At 40.9% G+C, this 14583-nt stretch overlaps 1 protein-coding gene across 4 annotated transcripts in view; it reads left to right on the top strand.

The window, feature by feature from the left end:
- Nucleotides 1–14583, top strand: part of rangap1b (Ran GTPase activating protein 1b) — a 59691-nt gene that overhangs the window by 3465 nt on the left and 41643 nt on the right. For 3 of the 4 annotated variants that reach the window (XM_041177893.1, XM_041177892.1, XM_041177896.1), the window contains exons 2-4: nt 7707–7828; nt 11367–11494; nt 13829–13888. In XM_041177893.1, coding sequence (XP_041033827.1) covers nt 7717–7828; nt 11367–11494; nt 13829–13888 — 300 coding nt within the window. In that variant the 5' untranslated portion in view covers nt 7707–7716. Of the gene's footprint in view, nt 1–5792; nt 5817–7706; nt 7829–11366; nt 11495–13828; nt 13889–14583 lie in introns of those variants that run through there. The other variant, XM_041177894.1, reaches the window with a different exon arrangement.

Below are 14583 nucleotides of genomic sequence, written 5' to 3'. Positions count from 1 at the left end.
TAGTCAGGAGATGGCCAGAAGCCCAGGAAATGCCCATAGATGTTATTTACATGGATTTCTAGAAAGCATTTCAAGAAAGTTCCCAGTAAGGTTCTATTATATATCCCAAAGATATATCTCAGTGAGGAAGAAGAATTCAAGTGAGGGGATAAACCAACTATGGTTAACCAAAGAAATTAAGGATAGTATCAAATTAAAAGAAAAAAACATCCAAATGGCAAAAATTAGTGGTAAGCCAGAGGATTAGAAAAGTTTTAAAAACCCAACAAAAGATAACCAAAAAAAAAGGTAGAAAATAAACTTTGAGGGTAAACTAGCAAGTAATATAAAAACAGACAGTAAGAGCTTCTTTAAATATATGAAAGGGAAGAGAGAGACCAAAGCGAATATAGGCCCTTTACAGAATGAGGCTGGGGAAATAATAATGGGGAACCAGGAAATGGCAGAGGAGTTGAATAAATACTTTGCTTCAGTCTTCACGGTAGAAGACACTAATAGCATTCCAATACTAAATAATCAAGGGGAAAGAGAGGGGGAGGAAATAAATACAATAACTATCACTAGAGAAAGTACCATGGAAACTAGTGGGGCTGAGGACTGATAAGTCCCCTGGACTTAATGGGCTGCATCCTAGGATATTAAAGGAAGTAGCTGCAGAGATAGTGGATGCACTGGTAGTAATCTTGCAAGAATTCTTAGATTCTGGTAAAGTCCCAGAGGATTGGAAAACTGCCAGTGTAACACCCTTATTCAAAAAGGGACGGAGACAAAAAAGCAGGTAACTATAGGCCAGTTAGCTTAACATCTGTCATTGGGAAAATGTTAGAGTCTATTATAAAGGACATTATAGCAGAGCATTTAGAAATACATAATTTAATCAAGCAGAGTCGGCATGGCTTCATGAAGGGGAAATCATGCCTGACAAATTTATTAGAATTCTTTGAGGAGGTAACAAGCAGGATAGATAAAGGGGAGCCAGTAGATGTAACACATTTGGATTTCCAAAAATCATTCGATAAGGTACTGCACGTTAGGCTACTTATTAAGAGCCCATGGCCTTGGGGGTAGTGTATTAGCATGGATAACGGATTGGCTAACTAATTGAAGACAGAGTTGGGATAAGGGAGGCATGTTCAGGATGGCAATCTGTAACTAGTGGAGTGCCTCAAGGATCAGTGCTGGGGCCTCAATTATTTACAATGTATAAATGACTTAGATGAGGGAAGTTAATGTACTATCACCAAATTTGCGGATGATACAAAAATAGATGGGAAGGCAAGTGGCGAGAATGACACAGAGTCAGGAGATATAGACAGGTTAAATGAGTGGGCAAAAAAAGTGGCAGATGGAATAGAATTGGGAAACTTTGGCAGGAAGAATAAAGGAGCTGAATATTATTTAAATGGAGGAAGGCTGCAGCACGGAGGGATTTGGAAGTCCTTGTGCATGAATCACAAAAAGCTAGCATACAAGTTCAACAGGTAATAAGGAAGGCAAATGGAATGTTGGCCTTTATTTCAAAAGGAATGGAGTATAAAAATAGAGAAGCCTTGCTGAAACTATACAAGGCACCAGTTAGACCATACCTAGAATACTGTGAACAGTTATGGTCCCCTTATCTAAGGAACGATATACTGGCATTGGGGGCAGTTCAGAGAAGGTTCACTAGATTGATCCCAGGTATGGAGGGATTTTCTTATGAGGAGAGGTTGAGTAGGTTGGGCCTGTACTCATTGGAGTTTAGAAGACTGAGAGGTGACCTTATTGAACCATATAAGATTCTTAGGGGGCTTAAGAGGGTAGATGCTGAGAGGTTGTTTTCCCTTGTGGGAGAGTCTCGGACCAGAGGGCATAATCTCAGAGTAAGGGGTCGCCCATTTAAGACAGAGATGAGGAGGAATTTCTTCTCTCAGAGGGTAGTTAATCTGTGGAATTCTTTACCGCAGAGGGCTGTAGAGGCTGGGTTGTTAAGTATGTTCAAGGTGGAGATAGACACATTTTTAATCAATAAGGGAATCAAGGGTTATGGGGAGAAGGCAAGAAAGTGGAGTTGAGAATTATCAGATCAGCCATGATCTCATTGAATGGCGGAGCAGACTCAATGGGCTGAATGGCCTACTTCTGCTCCTACGTCTTCTGGTCTATTGGAAGTTGAAGCTCATAGAATTGAGGGCAGCTCATTGGCTTGGTTGGGAAGTTAGCTGAGTAGCAAGAGAGAGAGTCGGGACAATGGGCAGGTATTTGGGTTGGCAGGATGGTGTCCCACAGTGATCTTGTGTTGCATCCTCAACTATTCACCATGTTTATTAACGACTTAGATGATGGAATGGAGGGCCACATATCCAAGGTTGCCGATGACACAAAGATGGGCAGCATTGTGAGCATTGTAGATGGAAAAGTGAAGTTACAAAGACATTGATGGTTTTAGTGAATGGGTGACAAATTTAATTCAATGTTGGCAGCTGTGAGGTTATCCACTATGGTTCCAAAAAGGGTATAACAGGTTAAAAAGCTAGAATCAGTGGAGGTCCAAAGAGACTTGAGGGTACAGCTACATAGATCATTAAAACATCATGAACAGGTACAGCAAACAATCCAAAAGAATGCTGGCCTTTATATCTAAAGGACTAGAATACAAAAGGCTTGTGTTCATATATCACATTTACTGTGATAACATATCCTAAGGCACTTCATAGAACCATTATAAAACAAAGTCTGACACTGAGCTACATGAGATATTAGGCCAAATAGCCAAAAGCTTGGTCAATGAGTAGGTTTTTAAGGAGTGCCTTAAAGGTTGAAAACAAGAGAGACCAAGGGGTTTAGGAAGGGAATTCCAGAGCTCAAGGTCTATGCAGCAGAAGGCAAGGGCCACAGATATCTCGGAGGGTTGTAGGGTTGGAGGTGATTACAAATATAAGGAGGAGCAAAGCCGTGGGGAGGTTTGAAAGCAAGAATGACCATTTTAAAATTGAGGTGTTGTTTAACTGTGAGCCAGTGTTGATCATGAGCACAAGATTGATAGATGAACAGGATCTGCTGAGAGAAAGGGTATGGACTGCAGAATTTAGGATCACTTCAAGTTTGTGGAGGGTAGAATATGGGAGACAGGCCAGTAGTGCATTAGAATAGTCAATTGTTGAGGTAACAAAGATACGGATGAGCCTTTCAGCAGTAGAAAAGCTGAGACAGGCAGAGTTGGGTGATGTTATGGAGGTAGCAATGGGTGGTCTTAGTGATGGCATGGATACGTTGGTTAAAAGCTCGTCTCAGCATCAGATATAACATCAGAATTGTGAATAGCTTCAGACAGTTGTCAAGGAGAGAGTTGGAGTTGGTGGCGAGGGAGTGAAGCTTGTGGTGGGGGCCAATAACAATGGTTTCAGTCCTAAAAATGGTGCTACAGCTAGATAAAGCATTAGATAAAGCTGGAACACTTCAGCTCTGGGCATCATACCTTAGGAAGGATAATATTGGCCTTAGAGTTGTTTTAATAAAATGATACCTGAACCCCAAGGATTAAATTACCAGGAGACATTACACAAACCAGGGCTGTATTTCCTGGACTTTAGAAGATTAAGGGATGTTTATTTGAAGTTTAAGATATTAAGAACAACAGATAGGAAGATGGAAACCATCTCCACTGGCTTGGGAGTCTAGAACTAGGAAGCATAGTCTAAAAATCAGAGCCAGAACCTACAGGAGTGAAATGAGGAAACACTTCTACATGTAAAGAATGTTAGAAGTTTGGAACTTTCATGCAAATGGCAGTTGATGCTAGATATATTGTTAGTTTAAAATCTGAGGTTGGTAGATTTTGTTACCAAGGTATTAAGAGATATGAGATAAAGGAAGGTGCAGGGGGTTGGGTCGCAAACCAATCTGATCTCATTGAATAGTGGAACAGGTTTGAGGAGCTAAATGGCCTCCTGTTCTGCAGCTGCCCCTTTCCATTTTGAGGGTTATTTTTACCATGGTAGAAACTACAAAATTAGGGTAAAGAATAGGTGATTGAGGGCCTGGTAGCACTGGTGGGAGCAGTTGGATACAATGAATATTATACTAAAGGTGAATTGATATGTGATTCACATATTTCACACTATTTTGTGTGTGCACACAGTAGCCATGTCATGGTTGGTATGGGATTGTGAACATTTTATTGTAAATTTGGCCATCTATATGATGCTGAAACCATTATCTGTGCCTTTGTCACCTTCAGACTGGACTACAGTCGTGTCTCAAACTCAGCTGTCCAAAAACTGGAGTTGTTTGAAAAGTGGACATTTTTAGAATATGTCATACATCAAGTTTAATTGAGTAAAATAGAACAAAAACTGGATAATTCAGCTAGGCGCTGCATTGGCGCGGTGTGGTGCCTGACTAGTTATCCCCTTTGCCCCTAGTCCCACACTCCGAGTGACCATTGACCCCAGCTTGACCTGAAATCCGGCAAGATCAGATTTGACACACTGTACTTGTAATTGTATATTTACTTGGTCAGCCTCCTAAGCTGCATCTTCTCTAAGCTTCAGTTCATACAAAAACAAAATCCTGTGCCTATTTATACTCTCGACTGTCTTGGTCCTATACTCTGGTGATTCTCTTGGTAAATCTTTCCACCTTCCTTGTACTCCAGTAAGTGCTTTGAATTGTTTTATGTACTCACTTTCAGCTGAGTGCCACACCGAGGACCTATCTGCTTAGTCTGCTGGATAGAAATTCCCAGGGCACTATTCAACGAAGAGCTCAGTTCTCCTGATGTCCTGGCTAATATTTCTCCCCAGCACACGCTAGTCTAAAAAAAACTTAGCTAGTTTTGTGTAAATTGAAAGCACATCTCATTGCATTAACCGTGACACTACTTCAAAAGCTCAAGTTAAATCAAAATGCAACTTTGTTCTTTGAAAGAAAACTCAAACAGGTACAACTTGCGGGATTGTTACAAAAGTTATAACTCCAAAAGTGTGCGATTGATGTTTATCGGAGCCTTGTACACACTCGTGTTCTTTTGTTTCCAATTTCTAAAGTAACGACAAGATAGGCTTCTCGCATGAGTGCCATCAGTGGAATCCTTGGTGTGGTGTACGGAATGATCACACACTCACTGTTACGCAATCATTAAATCTGATTGTCTTTTTAACAGTGCAGCATTAATTTTGAGACCTGTAATTTTTTTTCTCTCTTGAAGCAAGGGTAGGCTGTTTAGCTCCTCCAGTCTGTTTCACCATTCAATGAGATCATGGCTGATCTGTGACCTAAGTCCTGCATTACCCTATAAATTTTCACCTTTATTTGGCAGAGGCAAACAATTGTTGAACTGACCAGAATCCTTTTTAAATCACTCCCATGATAGCTCAGTGGCTAAGTGTACCACGTAATATTGTAGTGCTCCATACCGATGATGAAAGTTCAACTTCCATCTCCCAGCTTCCCAGCATGTGTGTATTTATCTCATTGGGGGAAATGGTGGGGGGGTGTGCCACAATTGTTCCTGTTCCACTGGGCTATGGAACAGAAAGGAAATTGGTGTTTACTCCTGATTATTCCCCAGTAATTCCTGCAGGAAAAAGTGTGCGTGGACATTAGTTGGAGGGTAAGATTGGGATTGGATGTGGCATCCCATTAGTTCTTACTATCTGTCCTTGTGAAGGCCATTGGGTCACTTGGGTTAGATACCAGAACCTGCACCATATTCCTGAAATGACTATTTAGATGAATTTTTTTGTATTGAAAATTGAGAGCTGCTTTATACTGTTCAACCTAATTTCTTGCCAGTTATAGAATGGAATTAGAGGAAGAGGAAGCACTGTTGCAAGGTAAAGCATGTTCTGATCTCCATAATTAAAACACAAATGTCTAAAAGACCCTATTATATTTGGAAGGAAGATCAGGTCAGCGTACAGACAGACAGCATAGTAAAGGGGGGGTAGGGGAAGTGTTGGTTCCTTGTTCCTGTTCCCTGTCTTAATTCTGGGTCACTTAAGTGCAGAATTATAAAGAAATTGTAGTGTTTTCAGTGGATAGAGTCACTCCACTAGTGAAATAATTGAGTTAACCTATCTCCAAATAAGTACTGTACATGTAATGCTGTAGTACCTTTAGTGTGGAAACGTGATCCCAAGCATTTCATAGAGGCATAATCAAAAGAACAAATTATTGCAGAGCCAAAGAATGAAATTTAGTCTGGTCAAAGGGTGGCTTTTAAGGGCGGCATTAAAGTAGGAGAGGGAGGTAAAGGGAATTTCAGAGCATTGGGCTTGTACAATGGAAGGCATGACTCAGTGGAGGACAGAGGGAGAAGTGAGTTCACAAGCGGCTGTAATCAAGTGGTGTAGAGTTTGGAATGAGACGTATGGATGGGAGAGATCAGAGCGTTGAGGTTATGAAGGTATTTAAAAATGGCGATGAGCATTCTAGTTTGGAGTTGTTAGGGAGCTGTAAATCAAGCTTGGTCAACAAAGACTGGGCTGATGAACAGAAACTTAGTGTGGGATAGCTTGTAGACATAAGATTTTTGGATGAGCTGAGTAGTGTGGATGATAGGAGGCCCGACAGAAGGATGTTGAATCTGAAGGTCACAAAGCATGGATATGGCATTTAGCAGCAGACAGGCATGATGCAGTGTGAGGAGATGGGTAATATATCATTGAAAGTAGGGAGTCTCTGTGGTGGAAGGTATACAGTTGGAAGCGTAGCCCAGGGATGAATAAGTGAATGGCTCCCCATTGAATGTCAGACATTGAGTCTGACAGTAGAAATGTAGTGGAGGAATTGAGAGGTGGTAGAGAGGTAAAGCTGAATGTCATCAGCATGCATGTGGCGGAAGAGGCAGTGGCCAAAGGTAGATCTCTGGGACCCTGGGAGTAATGTTTTGAGCACAGGAAGAGAAGCCAAAACCAATAAAATCCCAGAACAATTCATTGAGAGGAATGCAGTCGAGTATATGCCTCATGACCTGATGGGTGTAGGTTTGAGTCCCAGTCTACTTGTCATTCTAAACCATGATCCCTGGATGAAACACTTGGAACAACAGTTACTAGGTAATACAGAACTTGAGTATTACTGGAAAAAAAGAGCTGTTGAAGCTTTTTGTCTTGCACCCTTCAGGGCAGATGCAAGAATACCAAATTTCAAAAGGAGCAACAGTTTATACTGCATGAAAAATGCTGTTGGTTGGCAAGTCAGCTATGATTGGTTGAGGCGTTGCCATGGTGAATGCACCAGGGAGCTATTGTTCCCCATGCTTTTGTTTAATTTGTAATCTTCCTGAAAGCTCACCACTCACTTTTGAAATGTGTACTGCTTACTCTATTTAAAAGAAAATCACTTACTGTTGTTCAGCACTGAAATGGGTTGAGGACTACTGCAAACTAAAACTTCTTGGCCTTGGATTTAGTTGAGGAACTCCTTATGGAAGTGTTGAACTGAAGTTTTCATCATTCAAAATTGAATTCTGTTTCCCAGGTAAAGCACCTCATATTTATGGAGTGCTTCAACCCAGCTGTGGGAGAGCAGAGAAAATCTCTCCTTTGCAACACTAACCTCCAACCGTCATTCTTTATTTTGTAGTGTAGCTGGGAATGCGTTTCCTGCAAACCGTGCACCCCTCCACTTAAACTGATTCAACTGATAGGATTTCATCATGTGATTTATTTAGTTCCTTGAAATCTGTGATGGTCTGTTCACAATAAATTGTTTCTCACCAGGTGTCAGGAGATGGCTTCTGAGGATATCTCTCAGCTGGTGGATGCCCTTGCAAAGACTCAAGTGGGCGGGGGAGAGCTAAGTTTCAAAGGCCGCGCCCTGAAGCTCGACACTGCTGAGGCTGGTACGTGACTAAGAATGTGAAGTGGACTGGATAGGCTTAATTTCAGGAGGCGTTTTTGGATGCGCTAAAGGAAAGAAAGAAGGAAAATGCTGGAAATTTGAAATAAAATCAACAGATGTTGGGGTCCAGATACGTAGATCATTAAAATGTCAAGAACAGGTACAGAAAATAATAGGCAAGTCAAATGGAATGCTGGGGAACTGTGAGCAGCTCTGGACACGAGACCTAAGGTAGGGGTATATTGACCTTGGAGGACATGCAGTATAGATTTACCAGAATGATACCCAGACTCAAGGGATCAAGCTATGAATAGAAGCAAGTTAAGTTTATATTCCTTTGAATTTAGAATTTTAGGGAGAACAGAGGGTGGATAGAAAGAAACTATTTCCACTAGTTGGGGCTGCTAGGACTTGGAGGCATTGTCCAATGATTAGAGCCAGGAAACACTTCTATATACACAGGCTGATGGTGGAAGTTTAGAACTCTGTTCCGCAAACACCAATTAATGTTGGATCAATTATTAATTTTGAAATGAATTGATTTTGTTAACGAAAGCTATTAAGTAATATGGGGAAAATGTAAATAAATGGAATTTTGGTCGCCGACCTGCCATAATCTTATTGAATAGCAGAACAGACTTGAGCTTAGATGTTCTATTTATGTTCCTTTGTAAATATTGTAGGTCAGTCAGCATTTGAAAGACGTAAATGTTACATTGACTGGGCGTCAAGCAAAAGAGTTGGTTCAAGCATAGTTTCTTTGTAGTGTAGAAGTTAGTGCTGAAAGATGCACAACTGACATGCTACGCACCACTGCGGAGGGTGTAATTACTGCCTGACAAGTTTGCAATACTCAATTTCCATTAGAGATGTAGGCATAATTTGTAATGGAGAAAAAATTGAAGTGTAACAAACATGACACCAGGAAGTGAATGCAGATGTAAGATTTTGAATACATTATTATAAAGATATTTAATTTTTTGACTTGATTACATTTGAATACAAGTTACTCTTCCTCTCGGTGTTAGTTTTTTCACTTTTTCATGAGGTTAACTGGAGTGTGGCCATTTTATTCCAAGTTGAGTGTGGTCTACTGGAAAGGGTGACTGACAACCTGTCACAGAACTGTGGTGAGATTTAGAAATATTACAGGCTGAAATGTGTTGACTGCCAATTGCATTTTGAGAAGGTAAAGAAAGCAAGTTAATTGGTAGACTGAAATCTCCTATTGTTCAGAAAGGTAAGTTTTGCCAGAAGTGACTTTGCATTGGAAGCAGTTCAGAGAAGGTTCACTAGGCTGATTCCTGGGATGAATGGGTTGCTTTATGAGGAAAGGTTGAGCAGGTTGAGCCTATATGCATTGGAGTTTAGAAGAATGAGAGATGATCTTATTGAAACATGTAAGCTCCTGAGGGGGTTTGACAGGGTAGATGCTGAGAGGATGTTTCCCCTCATCGTGTTATCTAGAACTTGGCGGCACAGTTTCAAAATAAGGGGTCTCCCATTTTAAGGCAGAGATGAGGAAGGTTTTTTTCTCTGAGGGCTGTTACTCTTTGAAATTCTCTTCCACAGAGCAGTGGAGGCTGAGTCAATGAATATATTCAAGGCTGATCTACGAGGGAGTTGAGGGTTATGGAGGGCAGGCAAGGAAAGTGGAGTTAAGGCCACATTCAGATCAGCCATGATCTTATTGGATGGCAGAGCTGGCTCAGGGCTGCTATTTCTTAGGAACTTCATGGCAATGGAATGCTTACAATGGGTAAGCAGAGGAAACTTCCAGTTCCGTTCTGCAGAACGCTATGCTTTATGGTTAAAAAGTAAAAGCATTTCCCTGGTAGTTTAGCTATAAATTTATCATGTGGTGTAGTATAGAGCCATATAGACCAAGAAGGCCCCACATTTAATTCCCTGTTCTGTATCAGGGTGTCCACTCTTCATTACAATCCTGTCACCTTTGCTGGATTATCCAGGCATTTTGGGGGAGGATGCGCGAGGAAGAATTGGCTGCATTATAGTGCTACAGCATTTGACTCGTAAAAGTCACTCATTGGAGGACGTTCTGTGTGGGTTAGCAGCACTCTTGGAACTGTACCTCAGCTTTCATCGTTGCTACTGAGAGGGGGAAATTGTTGAGGGAAGGGAGAAGTTAACCCAGACCATTTGTTATGCAAACAAATGTGCAGTTGACCTGTTTCCAATGCATTAATGGGAAACTAGTTTCAAAAACTGATAATTTTATACTTTTAATCCATCAAAACAAAAATGTTTTCCCCATACAATCATTTCATCTTAAGTGACTTGATCAAATCCCAATTGGGGACATATTCTGTTGTATTATATAATAACTCCAATCTACCAACTCTCTCGAATCTACAGAAGATGCTGACAGAAAACCTATGCTTAGTGTGTTGCGATTCCTGTAGAGGCCAATAACTTTTTACTCATTCTTTCACAGATGTGGGCATTGCTAGCTAGGCCAGCATTCATTGTCCATCCCTCACCTTGAGAAGGTGATGGTGAGCTGCCTTTTTGAACTGCTGCAGTTCACCTTGTGTAGGTGCACCCACAGTGCCATTAGGAAAAGTGTTCCGGGATTTTGACCCTGCCACATTGAAGTGTTGACTATGGTTCCAAGACAGGATGGTGTGTGGCTTGAAGGGGAACTTTAAAAATAGGTGAATTTCCCAGCCATTGACGGGAAGAACTGATGGACAGGAATTCAATTTTCAGACTTTTATTGTAATAAACAAACAAAAAAAATCAACATAAATCAAACATTACTTAAACAACTAATACACCAAACTAAAAAGGGGCTTACGCATTAACTAATGCAACTAAAATATGTTGTACAATACCCTTTCACTGTGCGCCATGATTCTGTAGCATTACAAGAACCATCTCACAGTCACTTACAGCTCCCCAGTAGGTTCACTTCTCCCTGCCACACCAGGTAAAAGCTTCATATTCTTTGACAATCATTCAGCTCCCAGATCCAATTATCACCAACAAGGCACACCTCATCGACTCCCCGTTCCTTAAATCTTCAAGAGTCCTGCCTGTCCCCCTCCTTTTAAACAGAAACCAAGCTCTCTCAATTATTCTGCTTGTTTGTTAACAGAAAACAGCTCACCTTCTCCCCCACAGCAGTATCTTCCTTTATGTCTCAAACAGTAGCTGTCAAGCTTCTGAGAGAGACTGCGAAAAGATGTTAAAACTGGCACCCCACTCTCAATGGGTTTCTGTTTGAATTTCTCTTTCCATGGCAACAAGATCATGTGGACATGTCTCCGAGCTGAGGTATTTATCACGACTTCACCCATTCCCCCTTTTTGTAACGTTCTGTTTCACCTTAAGTTAAAGGGGACTTTTTAAAACAACTGTCTTGTAATGTTCAACGTTCATGACAAGTGTATTAGGATCATTAGTCTACAGGGAATCAAATATTGTTTAGTCTAATATTTTTTCCTTTATTTCTGAAGTTGTCTGTCATTTCTTTTGGTGTTGGGTTTTTTTGCATGTCATTTATTCTCTCTGTCCAGCTGCTGAGATTATTGAAGAGATTGAGGGCTTTGAACACCTGCAGGCACTACGCCTGGAAGGCAACACAATTGGTGTGGAAGCTGCTAAAGCCATCGCCAGGAGTTTGTCTAATAAAAAGGATTTGCAGGTATGGACTTGAGATTTTTAGATTTAAGGGGATCTTTTCAGCAGCAATGATCACTCCAGCAAATAAGCCATTCCTTTTTATGAACCAAATTAGCTTGCACAAATTGACAGATGTCCTCTGCTCCAACTTTTGGATACCAAAGGTAAACATTCTGAGACAAGTGCGACTTGGGCTACACATTCAGTTGATTGCAAGTAAAAATTAAACAGTGGCAGAAAATTAGTTTGTCAGATTTAGCTGGATTATAGAACTTTTGATTTTACGAAGTGTATATGGTATTTAGAGCACAGAAACAAACCATTCAGCCCAACAGGTCCACGCTGAGGTTTATGGTTCACACAAGCCTCCAGGGTTAGATGAGGTAGGGTTAGATTTTTTGAGGGAGTATTAATTCAGAGATCCTTTTGGATGATATGTTAAACCAACTCAAGTTGATGTCAGTGGACTTGTCACGATTCAAAGGAAAACCAGGAGTTCTTGTAGTGTCATGGCCTTCCTTCAACAAGCAGCAAAAGATTATCCGGTTCACCATCTCATTTGTGGAGCTGTTCCTTAAAAACTGCTTATTTTCACCTGCAAGAATAACTGTGCATCAAGAGTGGTTGTGAAGCACTTTGGAATCTCCTGAGGATTTGATGAAGTCCTCTACTGATCCGAGTTCTTTCTCCAAGTGAGATTGCCAATTATCTGCTTGTTTTAAAGCATGATCTCGCAATTGTTTCCCATTTCATTTTTAAATGTCCAAAATGTGCTGCATTTTTATTGAGGTCATGATCCATTAATAGTAAATTGAAGTCTAATTTCAGCAATAATGAAAAACAGAGAAACGGTTAAAGTTTCATGAAAAATCATCGATTTGAAACATTAGGGCAGATATGCACGCACAGAAGTAGCCAAAATAAACTTTTAAGCATAGCGTCTAACTTTTTTTACCCTTGATGGGCTATTCTCCTCATTTCTTTTTCCTTGTTTCCCCCACCTCAATGCAGTGCAGCTCCTCTGAACTAATAACCTTTCAGCCTACATTTTTAATGAGAACATTAGAACTGAACTTGATCTTAGTGTAATCTGGTACCTGTGCATCTGCACTTTTCAGTAAGCTTCAGCTTAGAGTTTGGTCCATAGCCAAGTTCTCCCCTCTCCACCAGCAACAACACCTCAGTACTGGGGTGTTGAGGCCAATTGTAGCACTACAGTTGCCCCTGAGATTGACTGGTTTGACACAGTTTTTGAGGGGGGGGGGTGCAGTCAAATCTGGCATCTTCCTGGGTCAGTATGGCTTCATACCATTTATAGTGCAGCGCATTTACCAACCAAAGCATGGGGCAGGGACACAGTCAACCAAAAGCTAATTGGCACCTTGAACCACTGCTAGAATGCTATAGAACTTAAGCTTGTTTGAGGGCTTGACAGGGTAGATTCTGAGGTTGTTCCCTCTTAGCTGGAGAGTTTAGAGTAAAGAGCCACTTGTCACATGATAACGGGTCAGCCACTGAGATGAGAAATTTCTTCACAGGGTTCTGAATCTTAGGAATCCTGTACCCCATAGGGGTCTGATGCTAGGTTAATGACTGAATAGGAATTGATGGATTCTTGGTCAAGAAAAGGGAATTGAGGGATATAGAGATAGGACGGGAAAGTGGAGTTGATATACATGTTCAATCATCTTATGGAATAGCGGAGCAGACATGAGGGCCTATATGGCTTATACTTGCTCCTATTTCTCATGTTGTTAAACATTTCTGGATAACTTTCCCTTTTGATTTCTTATTTTTTTGGGCGGGGGCTTTGATGTTATGAAAAAAGAAAGATACTTCCTTTGATTGGGGAGTCAGTGATGAGGGATCATCAATTTAAAATGGTCGCCAAGAGTGAGAAGAGAGAATAGGAGAAATATCTTTAAGCAGGCATTTGTCAGACCTTGGAGTGCTTTTCCACAGGGATTATTTGAGGTACCTTTTAAGGGAAAGCTAGATAGATATTTAGAACCAAGGAAGGTATAGGGAGAGTGGGGCAGATTGCTTAGTCTTGAATAATTTTATAAAAGCCAGCATGGAAATAATGTGCTGAAAGAATTCTTGGGCTGTGAACATTTGTAGTATTCTCCATGATTGGATCAGGTGGTGGTACAACAAATCCCATGAGCTTCTGCCCTCGGCATGTAGCCTGCAATTTTGCTTTAAAAAAATATAGAACTAGTAAAAATGCTGGCTATTGTTCAGACACTAATTGCCTTACATAAAGCAGGCTGAACTTTGCCTTTAGTAAATGTAATTTTTATAAATTGACCATTTATTAAATTGTCTTTTTCCTCCCTCTCCATTTCCCTCACAGAAATGCTACTGGAGCGACATGTTCACTGGCCGATTGCGGTCAGAGATTCCTCCTGCTCTGGTAAGAACAACTATCACTCCATGTTATTAAAATCAGTGATAAATTATGGGGACAGATGGTGAGAGTGTTGTGTTTGAGACATTGGGGTGTAAAATGGGCCAAACTTTCCATTGCTGTCATAACCGTAGAAAAAGCTTGCATATATATAATTTAAACTATTCAGTATTCTGCACCATGGCTGCAGTGTGTATCATCTACAAGATACGGTGCAGTAACTTGTCAAGGCTCTGAAACCTGTGACGTCTACCACCTAGAAGGACAAGGGCCTAGGAACACCATCACCTCCAAGTCATACATACCATCATTACTTGGAAATATGTTGCTCTTCCTTCGTTATCGCTGGGGCATAATCCTGGATCTCCCTCCGTAACAGCACTGTGGGAGCAGTTTAAACAGACAGCTCACCACTACCATCTCAAGGGAAATTAGGGATGGGCAATATATGCCTTGCCAGCGACGCCCACATCCCATGAATGAATAAAGAAACTAGGAGTGACAATTTAACGCAGGAGAAAGGCCCAGAGCTTTGGAGGCAATTTTTTCTACACACCTTCCCTGAATTTGCTGGTTTCTTTGAGGTATGGTTCTCTAGCTCACAATTGCTCTCTATTATCATATTCAAATTTGCATTGTTCATGAGTAACCTTGATAATGAATGCTGGTTGGCTATACAACTATAGAGGTCATTGCAGTTT

Source organism: Carcharodon carcharias, chromosome 31 (assembly GCF_017639515.1).
Source record: "Carcharodon carcharias isolate sCarCar2 chromosome 31, sCarCar2.pri, whole genome shotgun sequence".
Taxonomy (NCBI): domain Eukaryota; kingdom Metazoa; phylum Chordata; class Chondrichthyes; order Lamniformes; family Lamnidae; genus Carcharodon; species Carcharodon carcharias.
The sequence above is the reverse complement of the archived record's forward strand: the minus strand, read 5'-3'. Positions and strand labels throughout refer to the sequence as shown.